The sequence below is a fragment of the Perna viridis genome, chromosome 1, assembly GCF_037379345.1.
Source record: "Perna viridis isolate PV_CMFRI_1.1 ecotype Kerala chromosome 1, ASM3737934v1, whole genome shotgun sequence".
In the NCBI taxonomy this organism is placed as follows: Eukaryota; Metazoa; Mollusca; class Bivalvia; order Mytilida; family Mytilidae; genus Perna; species Perna viridis.
Window position 1 is genome coordinate 47,991,718 of NC_142445.1, and position 15,170 is coordinate 48,006,887.

Here is a 15,170-nt window from a genome sequence, read left to right on the forward strand (position 1 = left end):
CAAAATAACGCAGAAGTTACAAATTTTCTCTGACAATGACCTCATATCAATTGCGTGAAGATGTTTGTCCATATACACCGGGTACGCCCCCTATGAATCCACGCCTGTAAAAGAATATTGTATTAATATTACAGAAACTAAATAAATACAAATTATATTCTGAAACATTATTCAACATTAAAAGGGCATACGTTATTAATAAAAATCTTTCCACCGACTATAACATAGTTCTTAAATGGACGCAATTTCGCTACCGTTTTCAATGGGGATTTTTTTATTACATATGAAATAGTAATTTTGGCGATATAGTTCGTTTGTTTTGCTTATGATATTATGTTTCGTTTCGTTTCGAAGTTCGTTATTTTAAAATTGTGAGTACTTTTCAGATGTGTACATGTAATCAGTTTAGATTTGGATTTTTCCCCCATGCACCCACCCTCCCAGTTGTCATGATTGAATCATCCTCCCAAGTCAGGGTTTTGAGTCCACCCTCGCTCCATCAAACCCCTGACATCACTCATTCATATTTAGCAGGTATCGTCCAGCGCCATCTGGTGAGTTACGTGAATTTAGAACTCTAACAAATAGGCTTCTGGAACAGGGTTATGTTGCTACAAGATTGAAGTCATCACTACAAAAGTTTTATTGTCGTCATCATGAACTCGTGGATCGTTATGGTGTATCCATCAGCACCATGAAAACTGATTTATTCAACGGGTCATAGTTTTCCTTTCCTCGTTTGTCTACCCCGTACTTGACTTATGAGCAACTCGGCGGGTGTTTCTAGAAAAGCAGAGGACGCTTACCCTACCGGTGCACCTGGTCCATGCTCCCAGTTTTTAGTGGAGTCGAGTTGCTCATTTACTTTTGTTACTTTGTATGTATGATTTTAGTTTATGTTCTTTGTTGTATGTCTGTTTTCCATGTCTGGTCTTTGTCCCTGGATTACATTCTTTTGAATACCCTATAACCTTGGTTCCCTTGATGACTCTTTAACCCGGATCCAAAATCCAATCAAATCAGTCGTAATAGCAACTCTTCGATATAACTTACAAAATGGCCACATACACATAACGTCATTTTTGTCGCTAAAGACTCTAAACAGAATATACAGTTAGCATTTTTGGTCATATTGAATCAATTGTGACATCTTACAACTATCAGTTACTCGTATCATTGTTTACCTTTCCTCAGATATTTTATGTCAAATCAATTTTCAATAATTGGTGTTTCGCACCCGGAGAAGCAACCAATCGGAATTGGCTGGACGATACCCGCTAAATATGAATGAGTGATGTCAGGGGTCGAGGGAGCGAGGGTGGACTTAAAACCCTGACTTGGGAGGGTGTGATTGAATATATTGTTTATGCTCTTTTGAAATATGAATTATGTTATGTTTTAGTTTGGCGGCTTATTGATTTTTTTCTTGGCCCGCATTTAGCATATCAGTAATATTCATTTTAGTAATAGTAAATGTAAATGTAATATTGTAATTATTAGTTATTTAGCTCAATTTAACTTGTTGCTAATTTCTGGCAAACAAGATATTTAAATTTCATTGAACTATTTATGAACCATAATTAGCTTACAAAATTACAGAGATCTATTTTTTTTCTTTTTTCGGAGCGTGTTTAAAAATCCGCATTGAATATACTGTCCGTGAATAAACTATATGAAATTAATGAATTTCAAAATAGACCTTTTCCCATTCCATATAACAAGATCGGATTTATAATTTGTGTGCAGTCGTAACTTGAGTTAGAAATCCCCACTTCGAGCCTCTGAAATATACTGAGTACAAGGTAAACGCATCAATGAGCATATTGTAAATAAACTTGGCATGTCGACTGGTCAAGTTAACTAAACAAGAAGATCAGACCATGTTTCAATTTTGTTAAATGACCAGGAATTTGCGTAAATAATGAAGAATGAAGATAAATGGAGATTTGTATTGGCTGGTGCCTCTAACATGTGTGGGGCTACAGGTAGGTGCATGTAATTGGTGAAATACCGGCACTTACTACAAGAACTTGGTGTTGATATAGATGTATGCAATCGATATATTCGAGAATGATTTGGTAGTTTAGGTGTTATTAGGTGAACACATTTTCTGTAACTTAATATATAGGTAGTTCTATAATGACCTTGAATTATTTATCTTTATTTACTGTACACCCGGATCACTGTGACACTGATACTTTTCGTTTCTATCAAAATCAAATGTATGGATTCCTTACAAAATACAGGCATGATGTAGAATGGTGTTAGTTTTTTTAACACAATTTTTTTTCTAAACATAAAAAGTCGTCGATGCTCGTTTTTTTATCTGCCAGTTTAAAAAAAAACAACCATGGCGAGCGGAAGGAAAGATATATCGCTCTATCCCTCAGAATAATTTATGGAAATCGGTATCAATTTTTTTTATAAATAATATCGAAATTTAAAGCAGTACGCATATTAGTATTGCAACCCCAAAACGACATTCTAGAGTTGCTATAAAAAAAAACTGTATATAAGTAAGGTATAAACACACTACTGTGTACACTATTATGTAAAATCCTTACATATATCCTATACATGTATATTCCTCACATATGTTAATTACATAGATCAAACTAGATTGCTAACAGTAACCTGTAACATCCTTTGACACACTATGAAGTATTTGTTCCAGTTCCCATTTCAGTTTTACCGGAGATAATGTTTTACTGGTATTCTTTTCTCTCTTTTTTCGAAAGGAAGTTGGTAACAATCAAAGTTCCAGTAAAATAAAATAAGATAAATAGTTTTTTTCCCAACTTTACTGACGTCAGATTGATTTGATATATGTCTATGTGTAAATTGTTATAGTTACAAATCCCATAGATGTAATAAAAATCCGGATGCAACTGGAAAATGAGCTGACCAAGCTAAAAGGAACTGCAGTTCTAAAAGATAGATATTACGATGGTATCATCAGAGGAAGCAAGATACTTTACAAAGATGAGGGTATTAGAGGACTTTACAAAGGGCAAGTTCAATAATAATTTGATACCAGTTTGTATTCTGTAGTGTTATTGGACATCATGTCTTATTTCTTGAATGATGACACATCAGTCCAGTTTCTAAAATGAATGCTCTAAGGTTTTGTTAGAGTATCTCAGCGTCAATTTGCTTCAGTTTTTTTTATAACATCTGTGTAGTGTGATCTGCACATAAAGCTTCAAGGATTTAATTAGATTCAAGTTTGTTTCCAATTTTATTAAAACACCCGATCTTACACGTGCGAAATGGTGAGTTTGGAGAGACTTTTTAAAATTTAATAGGGTAGGTATGCAATTTTTATCTTAATCGAAACCTAGTGTTTGAGTCGTTTTAACACTTCAAATAGGAGTCTCATTAAGTTTACAGTCGTATGAACGGTTCCAGTTTCATTACAGACTGTTTCCATCATTGGTAAGAGAGGCATTGTACAGTGGGATACGATTAGGACTCTATGAGCCCATTAAAGTTATGATGGGTGCTACAGACAAAGCACATACTCCTCTCTGGAAAAAGATATGTTCTGGAGCAGTGGCAGGTATGGCTAATTATTCATTACTACATGCAGTAATGGGAGTAAAAACTTCGTCCGAAGCATTAAAATGAGTTAAAGGTCTTTCAAACTTGGTTTCTTGTTTTCTGTAAACAGTGTAAAATATGAGCGAGTACCTAACTTTTTTTTCCAAAATGACTCGAATATAAACATACGCGACTCGTAACTTGCACATGACAGATCATTACTGGTTGTATGTTTTGTTGAGAGATATCTTTTTTTTCTTATCTCATATCATATCTAGGAGTTATCGGCAGTTCTATAGCAACGCCCACAGATTTGGTCAAAGTTCGGATGCAAGCCTGCACCCATGGACGTATAGAATCAGATACAACTCCTCGGTACAGAAATACTTACAGTGCCTTTAAAGAAATCACAAGTAAAGAAGGATTGAAAGGCTTATATGTAGGAGTTGGTCCAACTGTGAAACGGGCAGCGATTTTAACTGCAACACAGGTGCGTGAAATTCAAGTCTTTTAAACGTGTAAATCTTTGCAAAATCACATTATACAAGGTATGAAATTAAAGCTTTTTCCCGGCTTATCATTTCCTTTTGTTAAAACTAATAAGTTTAGCTAACAAGTTATAAGTATAGGTTGGTTGTTTTATAGAACACCAATTTCGCATACAAAATGTTAAAAATGGTTTGATCCAACGTCCATTTGAATTGGGACATATGTTTATTCATTTAAAGATTCCTACCTATGACCACACAAAGCACACACTACTAAACCTACAGTGGATGGAAGAAGGACCACAGCTACATGTAGCGTCATCAATGGTAGCAGGATTTATGGCAGCTCTGACTACCTCACCTGTAGATGTGATAAAAACCAGAATCATGAATCAGAAATACGAACGTAAGATATGTTAGTGGAATCATGTGCACCACTTGGAAATACCAACATAAATCACTGAGGTCTATATTCATAAATGTGGAAATTTAAGTTTAGATTTAAACTGTTGTTTATATGAATACAGGCCTTAATGTTTTGAAGTAAGTTCAATCTAAATTAAAGTATGAAAGTAAGTCACACGACTTGAAACAGAAATATGTTACAAATGGTGATATTCTCCCAAAAAAATACAATACACTTACAGAACCAGAAAATTTCATGATAGCAATATATGAAGGAAAATCAGAAATGGGAACGAAAGTAAAAAAATCAGAAATGAACTGTAATCAGTTCTGATACTTACAAAACTAAAACCGAAATACTTCTTATGCATTTTCATATTTGTTTTATTTTTAGATATAAACGAAAAGATGTACTCGGGGACTTTGGACTGTTTAATGAAGACTATCCGAGCGGAGGGTGTCTTTGGACTTTATAAAGGATTTATACCCAACTGGATGAGAATAGGACCACATACAATAGTCTCTTTCTTTGTTTTTGAGCAGTTACGTCATATAATTGGAATGGATCCTGTTTGAAATATTTTATTTTGTTTTTTATCTATTCAGGATATAGTCATATCAGGGGCATTATTACAAATTAAGATGAATTGGATTTTAAATTTTTAAAATGGTATTGATTTTTGTACATGCATAGAAAATATTATGGTCCATTCATATGAAATACAAAAATAATTAAAAAAAAGTAATGATACTTAGTATAATTGTAGAAAGTGAAATGTATGAACATTCGTGTATACGGGCTTTAGTGTTTAGATTTTAGTTTTCTACAATGCCATTGTGTACTCCTGTGCAGTTATAGGAACTATACTCCATGTATTTATCTTTTTTTAAATTTTATTTTACCATGGTATTTTTATGCTTTTACTTTAATGTGTTGATATTTACACACTCCACTTTTATGCGTTTATTATTTCTTTTATATTCGTAACATGAATTGTGTTTTACTTATTGTTTTATGAGGATTTCATACAGAATCATTATTATGTTAACCTGAATTGAACAATGACTTGACCAATGCTATACACAGCTGTAGTATTTTATACAGATTAGCCAGGGAAACATCACCTGTTACTTTTACATTATGGCTTACCAAATTTGGTATGCCGTTTTTATTGAAATTCAATATTCAATATATATATATATATATATATATATATATATATATATCCATATCCGTTTTGTTTCAGTGTGTTTTTATCCTGTTACATTTTGTTATTGAGGTAATATTAAATTTTTGCTCAAACTGTTACATGTGTATATGGACTTCATTAAATGGCTTTATAAACAACAGCTATTTGTATATTTCTGTCTTTGTGACAGTTCCTTATGACAGTCTAAAGCAGTATCAAATGGTTGTCCAGAGTAGCAGGTCATAGACCGTGAACTCTGTCCCAATTATCATCGTCATTGGGACTTTTAGGTACCTGTCTATACCTCCCGTTTAAGAACAAATTTGTGACAAATTATTATTTTACAGTATCAGTCAAATTTGAATGTTTGTACAGTACCCTAATGACTGAAAATGCTCGGATTTCTGGAATTCAATTTGAACTTGTAAGTCCACCCCAGATAATACAAATAAAGAATTTAATGGGTATTGGTAATAGTAGCACAATGTATAACGGTCATGTCTGAATTGCCATATGTTTATGCTAAAACCTCTAGAGTAATTATTCTTCAGACTTCCTAGGCATTTTCAGTTATGACTTGTGACCTTTTTTATAATGATAAATCAAACATCTCAAGGTTTTCGAATGTTATTTTTTTATTTACAGTTTATACTAGAACTTTTATCATTTTGTCTTACTCATATCATGTCCTTCTATTTTCTATGTCAAAGGGCCCGACAAATATTTAGTGTTACCGAAGGCCAGAAACTATTAAGTGAACATTGTGTATTATTCCACTGTGTATTATTCACGGCAGTTTGCAATAACTCTACGTGGACTCATTTTGGTAAGAAAAGGCTCTAAATAGCTTTAAAAAAAATGGTAGATAATTTCAAGTGACAATGGTTGAAATTCAACCACGGCGTTTCAGTAGTTTCTTTCCATTCAACCTCGATAAATTAAATAATTACAATCAAAATTTTCTTACTTGAAATTCTGAATAGTCTGAAAATTAATTTGTTTAGAAATGGCTTAAAATCGTAAACGCATAGTCAGTACCGGGGGGAGAGGGTCACAAAAAACTATAATTTTCCAAGAAAGGTAGGGGGTACCAGTCACCGGAACTCTTGGATCCGCCAATGCACGTTGTAGATGAAAGATTCTGACATGACGTGGTTCAAAGCTGTTCAGAAAATACACATATACGGACACAAAGTTATCTGAAGATAATAATGAGAAAAACAAGACAGTACTACAAAAATATCAAAACACCAGCAATTAATGGATTATCTTTCCATCAATGGATCAATTCACTCAGGAAAACCAATGAAGTTGGAAAATTAGTGAAAAAAGTAATGGATACCGCAATGCGATTCTATTCACGTCGCCGAAAGAACTAGACCATACAAAAGACTCAGACGTTATGTCTAATTCAGTCTCCTAGTACAGAACGTTAGGGTAGCCATGGGGTTACTTCTCATCAAACTGTTCTAGCTTGTAGTCATTTTGATATTTTTTATTATATTCAAAGTAATTATCGAGATATCGCTCTTCCACTTGCACGGTCAGAAATTTCAGCAGCAAAACATCTACATGCATATAACGAATAACAAATACAAGTATCGGTTGGATTATTAATTTCATTAACAAAGTATTTATTTCGCTTTCTCTATAAAAATCAAGATTCAAGTTGCGATATAATTAAAATTGATATCGAAACAGATCTTACAAGAATGGATAAAATATCAATAATAAACTGTAAATTTAGATTAAAACTTGCAATACAGAAAATGTATTGTGCTCCAGAAACCGATGTTTTACTCCTCCTTTCCTGTACATGTGAGGGATAAAGGCCTTAAATTGAAAATCCTGTGTTTAAATTGTGGTATTAAAACAATTGAAATATCCTGAATTTCAAACTCTAAATAAAAGCTACGAAATAGCTCGTTTCGAAGAAACTAAAACTGATGACATCAGGAGCTAGAATCCCAGGTTATAAATTTTCTATGAAAATAAAAACCAAGTTGCAAGTAGACGTTCAGGTAAAATCATAATGGTTATAAAATGAAAATTAAGTGGATACTTACGATACCAATTGCATTCAAATGTATCAAGGAACTTTTTAAAACAGATAAATCTGGTAATATTTGGAACCGTTTACATACCTCCAGAGTACACGAAATTCTCATCTGAAGATGCCTTTTCAGAAACTGAACAGAAATCTCTTGCATTAATATCAAACAATTCTGATTACAAATTGCCTTTTTGGTGATTTTAATGCATCTAACGAAAATGACTTCATCGAAATTAAACGAAGATAATAGCCACTCCGATAGTTCATAGAAAACTCCACTCAATGTTTGAAAAATACCGGAATCCCATACCAAAGAAATCAAAGTACTCCTGTACTGAATCAATTTATATCGATTGTTTGAATTTTTACCTCAAATAAGCGTCAAATTGCAAACATGTGGAAAAGATAAAAGAAAAGAACCGGAATCGACTTCAAACGCATTTAAACATAAGACTGCTGTTGTAAATTGCTAAAATTAAAGAATTTGATTTAAATCTACCATTCGGATTACGACTGACAACCAATTTATCTAATTCACACTACATCGTAACACTGCGTCAGTTTGCGTCATACTCAGGTTCATTGTTAGTTTACAAGAATGAACATAAAACTTACCGACATCCTGCATAATTGAACTACAAACCACTAGTTTGCCTTTTTAAGTTTCTAAAATTTCAAAATTCAATATAGCGAACTTCAGGTCGAAACTGCTTATCAAATCATTCAAACTTTAGCCACAGTTTTTGAAATATGTCCTGCCCTTGTCATCTCTCATCTAGCTACAGTTTAAATCTCAGTTGATAAGCTATAACCCAGGTGTTACAAACTATTGCATAGATACTTATATAGATTATTACACATATTAATCATAACAGACTGCAGACTGGCACCATTCCTGGAAAAACTGCATTGTCAAATTTATGCCACAGTCTAAACAAAGTTCTATGTTAATTTGTCATCTCCTTCTGAATTCATGACCGAGTCGATAATCGTGCTAAAAGCATTTCAGATTCAGATGAGTAAGCAATTTGTTTTCAACCTAGTAGTTAGTTTTTAGTTCGTTTGATTCGGTGTTTTTTTTTTCCGTTCAAAGGGATATTCATGGAATAGGAATGTCTTTATAGAAAATAACCTTCCGGTGTTATGGTCTCATGCAAAGTAAGGTTCCATTTTTCTATAAACGCCGCTGTTCTGAAATGCATGAAACAGTGACGGATACATCAGGTTTGTTTCGGGAATTGGATCATCATTTTGTTTATAAATAATAACCTGTAATCCCTTCCTTTATTGGAATCAGTGCCCCCTCTTTGTAAATATTTGGATGGAATCCACCATGAACTTTCAAATGGTTCTCAGCACACCTCTTTATATTGTCCTTTCTAGGCTTGATGATTTCCTCCCCAGCTTAACACCAAATAGCTTATTATTCGTATAACGTCGATCGGATAAATGCATAGACATGAGAAAAAAGGTTTGAGCAACTATTTTTGATTGGATCGTAGTTAATTCGAACCGAATAAATCAACATACTTAGTTTGGAGTAAAAGTTGTGTATTGGTTTTGTCTATCTGCATGAATAACATGAAATTAATTCTGATATTTTAGAAATAATGGCAACGGGTACCTTAATGATTGTGTGTTGGTGGTGTTTCATCACAGGGTAGTGAAATGTGTCTAGTGCGACTGGGATCAAAATTGTAGATCTACGGTTGTCGCTGGCTAGCCTATTTGTAGGAGGAAGGGAGAGTCGAGTGCGTAAATCTTGCCCCCGCCAGTACAGAGCCTCTATACTATTAAGACTCCTTCCAACGCCTCCCCGTGGAAATGCATGTCAACTAGGATCCAGTATCTTAGGATAAGTTTGAAGGGGGTCTTGGAGTAGCAAGGACCCCAGAGATGCAGTGTGTAGGCCCACCGGCGTGTGGATATGCCCTAGCACTCATCAGCCTTGCCCCAGCTATGGGTCAAAAAGCTCCACTGCCTAATGGAAATACTTTGGATAGTCAAATGCTATGGAAGTAAATCCAGAAACAAAATCCGGGTAGATGGAACTCGCCAGCGAAAGCTTAAGTCTAAGGAAGAAAAGAACCCTACAAAAAAAATGCTGGCCCTCCGAGCCCAGGGGGTTAAGCGTATGGTTTATCACTCAACCTTGGAAAAAGATCCTGATTACAGAAACGATCACTGAAGCAAACACTATTTCTCGTCGAAGACTAGAAGATGAACAAACAAACAACTCTCGAAAACAGCAGATGACGCGAAAGCCGACGGAGCTGTTTTCAGCCAAACATACCACCAAAATAGGCACCTGTGGCCCTTTTCATAAAAAAATCGTAAGTGTAAAATTAGTCGTAAATTATGACGTCATAGTAAATCAAAGTATTGTGACCTCATAACTTACGACTAATTTTACACTTACAATTTTTTGTGAAAAGGACCACTGGCGTTGATTTCACAAAAAGTCGTAAGTGTAAAGTTGATAGTAAATAATGACGTCACAATCTACAATAGCATTGTGACGTGATGATTTACGATCAATTTCACACTTACGACTTTTTGTGAAACCGACGCCTGGAATGTAAGAACGTTGTACCAAAGTAGAAAATCTGCACAGACTTCTAAAGAAAGGGACATATATAAGATTGAGATCTTAGGATTAAGTGAGGTGAGGTAAGGTCTGACAAGTATCAACTCCAGTCACACAATTATATACTCTGGAAACACAAGCCCAGACGATCCACATGAGAAGGGAGTTGCATTCCCGATGAAAAGAAATTCTAAAAAGGCATTACTGGAGTGGAATCCCATATCATCTAGAATTATAACAGCCAGATTCAACTCTAGGTTCCAAAACACAACCATCATCCAAGTATATGCACCAACAAACGATGCTGAAGAAGATGACAAAGAGGACTTTTATCATTCCTTGCAGACCACAATAGATAAAATACCAAAAAGAGATGTAATATTACTAATGGGCGATTTAAATGCCAAGGTGGGATCAGATAGAGAAGGAAGAGAGAGAGAGCAATTGGCCCACATGGAGTAAAAAAAATGAACGAAAATGGAAAGCTTTTTGCAGACTTCTGTGCTGTCAATAACCTAGTTATAGGAGGGACTCTTTTTCCTCATAAGAACTGTCACAAACTTAAATGGGTGTCACCAGCTGGAAATGCTGCAAACCAGATTGATCATATCGCTATCTCCCAACGATGGAGATCATCTTTGCAGGATGTAAGGGTAAAAAGAGGAGCAGATATAGCATCAGACCATCATCTAGTACAAGGACATATCTATGTTAAGCTCTCAGTCATAAAAAAAGTTAGAAAGAAAACGAAAGAAATTCAATGTTGCTAAGCTGAAAGAACAAACTGTGAGAGATTCATTCCAACTTTCTCTCCAAAATAGATTTACTGCTCTAGAAGATGTAGAGACCGAGGATGATAACATCAACTTAAAATGGGAAAGAACAAAGCAGGCAGTAATAGAGACATGTCAAGAAACTCTTGGATATATACAGCACAAACGTAAAAATTGATGTCAGATAATACCTGTAGTAAGATCGAAGAAAGAAGAAAATGTAAAGAGAAACAATTGAACGCCACCACGAGACAACAAACAAGACAAGCACAAGAATTATGCAAAGAAAAGGATAAAGAGGTTAAAAAGGGCTGCAAAGATGACAAGAAAAAAACATGTGGAACAACTTGCAGAAGAAGCAGAAATCGCTTGCAGCAAAGTAGACATCAAGACTCTTTACAATATCACACGTCAACTGTGTGGCAGAACATCCAATACTGACACACCTGTAAAAGATAAGAATGGAAACACACTCACAAAACCTGAAGAACAATTGAAACGTTGGAAAGAGCATTTCGAAGAAGTCCTGAATAGACCTCCTCCTACAGATCCACCAACTGTAGAATATGGACAAGATCTGAGGATTAAGACAGGGCGAATAACTATAACAGAGGTAATCACTGCAATTAAACATCTGATAAATGGCAAACAGGCGAAATAGACAACATCCCTCCGGAAGCAATGGAAGCACTAGATTCTATCTCGATCGACAAGTTTCACCATCCTTTGAACAGAATATGAGAGGAAGAACAAATACCCGAGGACTGGAACAGAGGAATCTTGGTAAAACTTCCTAAAAAGGGAGACAGGACTATATGTGGAAACTGGAGAGGTATAACTTTGCTTTCCATCCCTGACAAAGTACTATGCCATATCATCTTACACAGAATGAAAAATGAAGTTGATAAAATATTGCGAGATGAACAAACCGGTTTCAGACAGGAAAGATCATGTACTGACCAAATTGCCAGCTTAAGAATCATTATAGAACAAACCATTGAATGGCAGACATCACTATACCTTACATGTATTAATTTTGAGAAGGCATTTGATAGTATAGACCATCAAGTACTATGGAACATTCTCAGACACTATGGTATTCCAGAGAAAACGTCAGCTCTATGAAGGATTCACTTGTCAAGTTACCCACAGTGGGAACCTAACAGATCCTTTTCCAATGTCTACAGGAGTTCGACAAGGATGTCTCCTCTCTCCTCTTCTCTTTTTGATGATCATAGATTGAGTCAGCAAAACATCTTCTAGTCAACCTATGGGAATTACGTGGACCTTACAATCATGTCCTGAAGACCTTGACTTTGCCGATGATATTTGCCAACTTTCACATCGCCACCAAGACTCGCAAGAACAGGCCTCCAACGTAGAATCAAATACCAAAAAGGTTGGACTATACATCAACCCAACAAAGACAAAATCTATGAGGATCAATGCTAAAAGCGAAAATAAAACCCAGATAAGAGGTTCTGAAACAGAAGATGTGGTACAATTTACCTATCTTGGAAGTGTCATTAGTACAACAGGAGGGACAGATGAAGACATAGTAGCAAGGAAAAAGAAAACTCAACAAGCTTTTGCTATCCTCAAGCCGGTCTGCAGGAGCAAAGTACTAAGAACATCTACAAAGATCCGAATTTTCAACTCTAATGTTAATCAGTGCTTTTATAGGGATCAGAGACATGGCGATCAACTGTTGCCTCCACCAAAACAGTACAAGTGTTCATAAACAGGTGCCTAAGAAACATCCCTGGAATAAAGTGGCCAAATAAAATTAGCAATAACAACTTATGACAAAGGACCAAACCAGAACCGGTCATGCAAACAATTACATCAAGAAAATTGAGGTGGATTGGACACACGTTGAGAAAAGGAAGTACAAATGTAACACGCCACGCCCTAGAGTGGAACCCTCAAGGCCACAGAAAAAGAGGTAGACCAAAAACACATGGAGGCGAGATTTGAATACAGAAGCCCAGAAGATTGGAAAGACCTGGGGAGAAATTAAAGTACGGGCAAAAGATAGGAGGAGATGGAAAGCCACAGTGGTCGCCCTATGTCCCCCATGGAATGAAACGGATTAAGTCAAAAAAGTATGTCGAGTACCTTAGTGATTGCATCTGAACCTTAACATGGTATGGCAATGGCACTATTTTCCTATTTTCGATCTAAATTGATGAAAACAAGTATTGGTAGGTTTAAAAAAAAAGATATGAACATTTTTCACTTAATTTCTGTAAGTGAAATACTATGTTCATTTTAAAAAGTGGAATTGGCAATAACCGAGAGCTTGGTGAATTTAAAAGCGGGAATGCTATAAATAGTCCAAAACTGTGGAATATTTTGACTTACTTGAATACAGTAAACATATATTCACACACCCTTATACATAGATTTTGATGTAGAATTAATGTCAAATGAAAACAAAGCTGCATTACGGTACTATTAAATGACAACAAGATATGTGGCTTCCAAACAAATATCGATATTGATTGAGTACGCGATTTGGAACAAAAACTCAAAATTGTTCGTTTGGAAATCAATTTAGATAAAAACAAGGTGAGTTCAGTCCTGGAGGATTTAGTTAGCATTCTTTTTAACTCTGCGGCAAAATTGTTGTGAATCTTACCAAAATAAAGGTGTTAAATAAAACCAACATGCGATGGTAATATAAAAAGTCAAAAACCTTGGTTTGATCAAGGTTGTAGATTTCTGAGATAGAATTTTAGACAATTCAAGCGTAAATTCAAATCAAACAAATCGGATGAAAAGTCCTTTATGATAAGGATAGAGATGACTGTAAACAAAGATAGCAGATAATATTCAAAATACGACTAAAACCGATCCGAGGCATTTTTTGAAAAATTCTTGCTAAAATAAGTACAAAATCAACCAAATATCGATATAAATACATGTACACTTATGACTTCTTTGAACAGCTGAACACTCATGACTGCTAATGAAGATTCGATCATGATAGCTTGAACATATTTTCAGAAGAATTTCTTATCTTAAGAGAAAATGTATAATGTCATTTTAATGCATTAAAAAATCACATTCGACTTTTCAGCCATGAAACTGGTGTGAGACCGGGTGAACATTATTTATCACCGTTTGCTTTTTAAATGAGCTAGAAGATTTTCTACAGTCCCAAAATAAAATTGGTCTAAAAACTGTATCTTTAGATATTGATACATATATAGGTATTTACATGAAGCTGTTTATTTTACTCTAAGCAGATGGTACTATATCAATGGCTGAATCTGCAGATCAACTATTGTGATATCTGGAAAAGGTAAACTTCGATAAAACAAAAGTTTTGGTATTTGGCTCGGGGAGTCCCCCCTCGTAGCCTATCATCTTTAAAAACAGTATCATTGAAATACTGAAATAATTCAACTTGCAATTTTGATGTTTCTAAGCAGAGTTTAGCAGACAAAGCAACAAAGGCAATGTATGAAGTATTTAAAATAGGAAGAAAATATAAACTAGATATAAAGCTACAAATAGATTTATTTGATAAAGTGACGAAACCAATTTTATTATACGATTGCGAGATCTGGGGTTTTTGAAAAATCGATATTTTGGAAAGGGTTAATCTAAAATTTTGTAAAGTACTTTTAAAATTAAAAAAATGTCTACTCCGAATTATATTTTATATGGTGAACTGGGTAGAAACCCAATCGAAATTGACATAAAAGTACGACTCGCATCATATTGGGCAAGACCTGTGACCGGTAAGTCTTCCAAAATTTTATATATATCATGCAAGAAATTTGGTTGATCAAGGCGATATTAACCCAAGTTTAGTTCTTTGTTTTAGAAAAATCTTGAGCGAATGTGGTTTTCCAAATGTTTGGGAGACAGAAACTTTTTAAAATAATGAAAGCCTTAAATGTGCAATCAAACATAAATTGATTGATCTGTTTATTTGAAACCGGTTGTCAACAGTGAATGATTCGACAAAGGGATTAAACCATACAATTTTCAAAACCAAATTTGATTTCGAAGATTATTTTAATTTTTCAGAATATTTTCGAAGCTAAGAAACTCTGTAGATTAAGACCTACAAATCCTTTTTTACATATCGAAACTGGTAGATAGCAAGGTATAGGACGACAA

At 34.7% G+C, this 15,170-nt stretch overlaps 2 protein-coding genes across 3 annotated transcripts; both read left to right on the forward strand.

The window, feature by feature from the left end:
- Window positions 1–796: 796 nt before the first annotated feature.
- Window positions 797–5,781, forward strand: LOC148629094 (mitochondrial substrate carrier family protein ucpB-like). 2 transcript variants are annotated; one of them, XM_088543710.1, is made up of 6 exons: window positions 797–1,985; window positions 2,866–3,010; window positions 3,420–3,559; window positions 3,819–4,030; window positions 4,269–4,434; window positions 4,828–5,781. In XM_088543710.1, exons 1-6 carry the CDS (start codon window positions 1,922–1,924, stop codon window positions 5,007–5,009), a joined length of 909 nt encoding a protein of 302 aa, XP_088399836.1. In that variant the 5' UTR covers window positions 797–1,921; the 3' UTR covers window positions 5,010–5,781. The 2 variants fall into 2 exon arrangements, with proteins under 2 accessions (XP_088399836.1, XP_088399827.1); XM_088543701.1 differs by having other exon boundaries at window positions 805–1,985; window positions 2,851–3,010.
- A 6,525-nt stretch (window positions 5,782–12,306) lies between these two features.
- On the forward strand, window positions 12,307–12,777 carry LOC148629095 (uncharacterized). The gene has a single exon (XM_088572870.1). The coding sequence runs from the start codon at window positions 12,307–12,309 to the stop codon at window positions 12,775–12,777; it is 471 nt and encodes a 156-aa protein (XP_088428996.1).
- Window positions 12,778–15,170: the final 2,393 nt, after the last annotated feature.

Bases quoted from the DNA above. Each gene is read 5' to 3' on its own strand.
- LOC148629095 (XM_088572870.1), top strand. From the start codon at position 12,307: ATGGGAATTACGTGGACCTTACAATCATGTCCTGAAGACCTTGACTTT.
- LOC148629094 (XM_088543701.1), top strand. From the start codon at position 1,922: ATGAAGAATGAAGATAAATGGAGATTTGTATTGGCTGGTGCCTCTAAC. The intron at 3,560-3,818 runs GTATGGCTAATT...TATCATATCTAG, and splicing joins ATGTTCTGGAGCAGTGGCAG to GAGTTATCGGCAGTTCTATA. The intron at 4,031-4,268 runs GTGCGTGAAATT...ATTCATTTAAAG, and splicing joins CGATTTTAACTGCAACACAG to ATTCCTACCTATGACCACAC.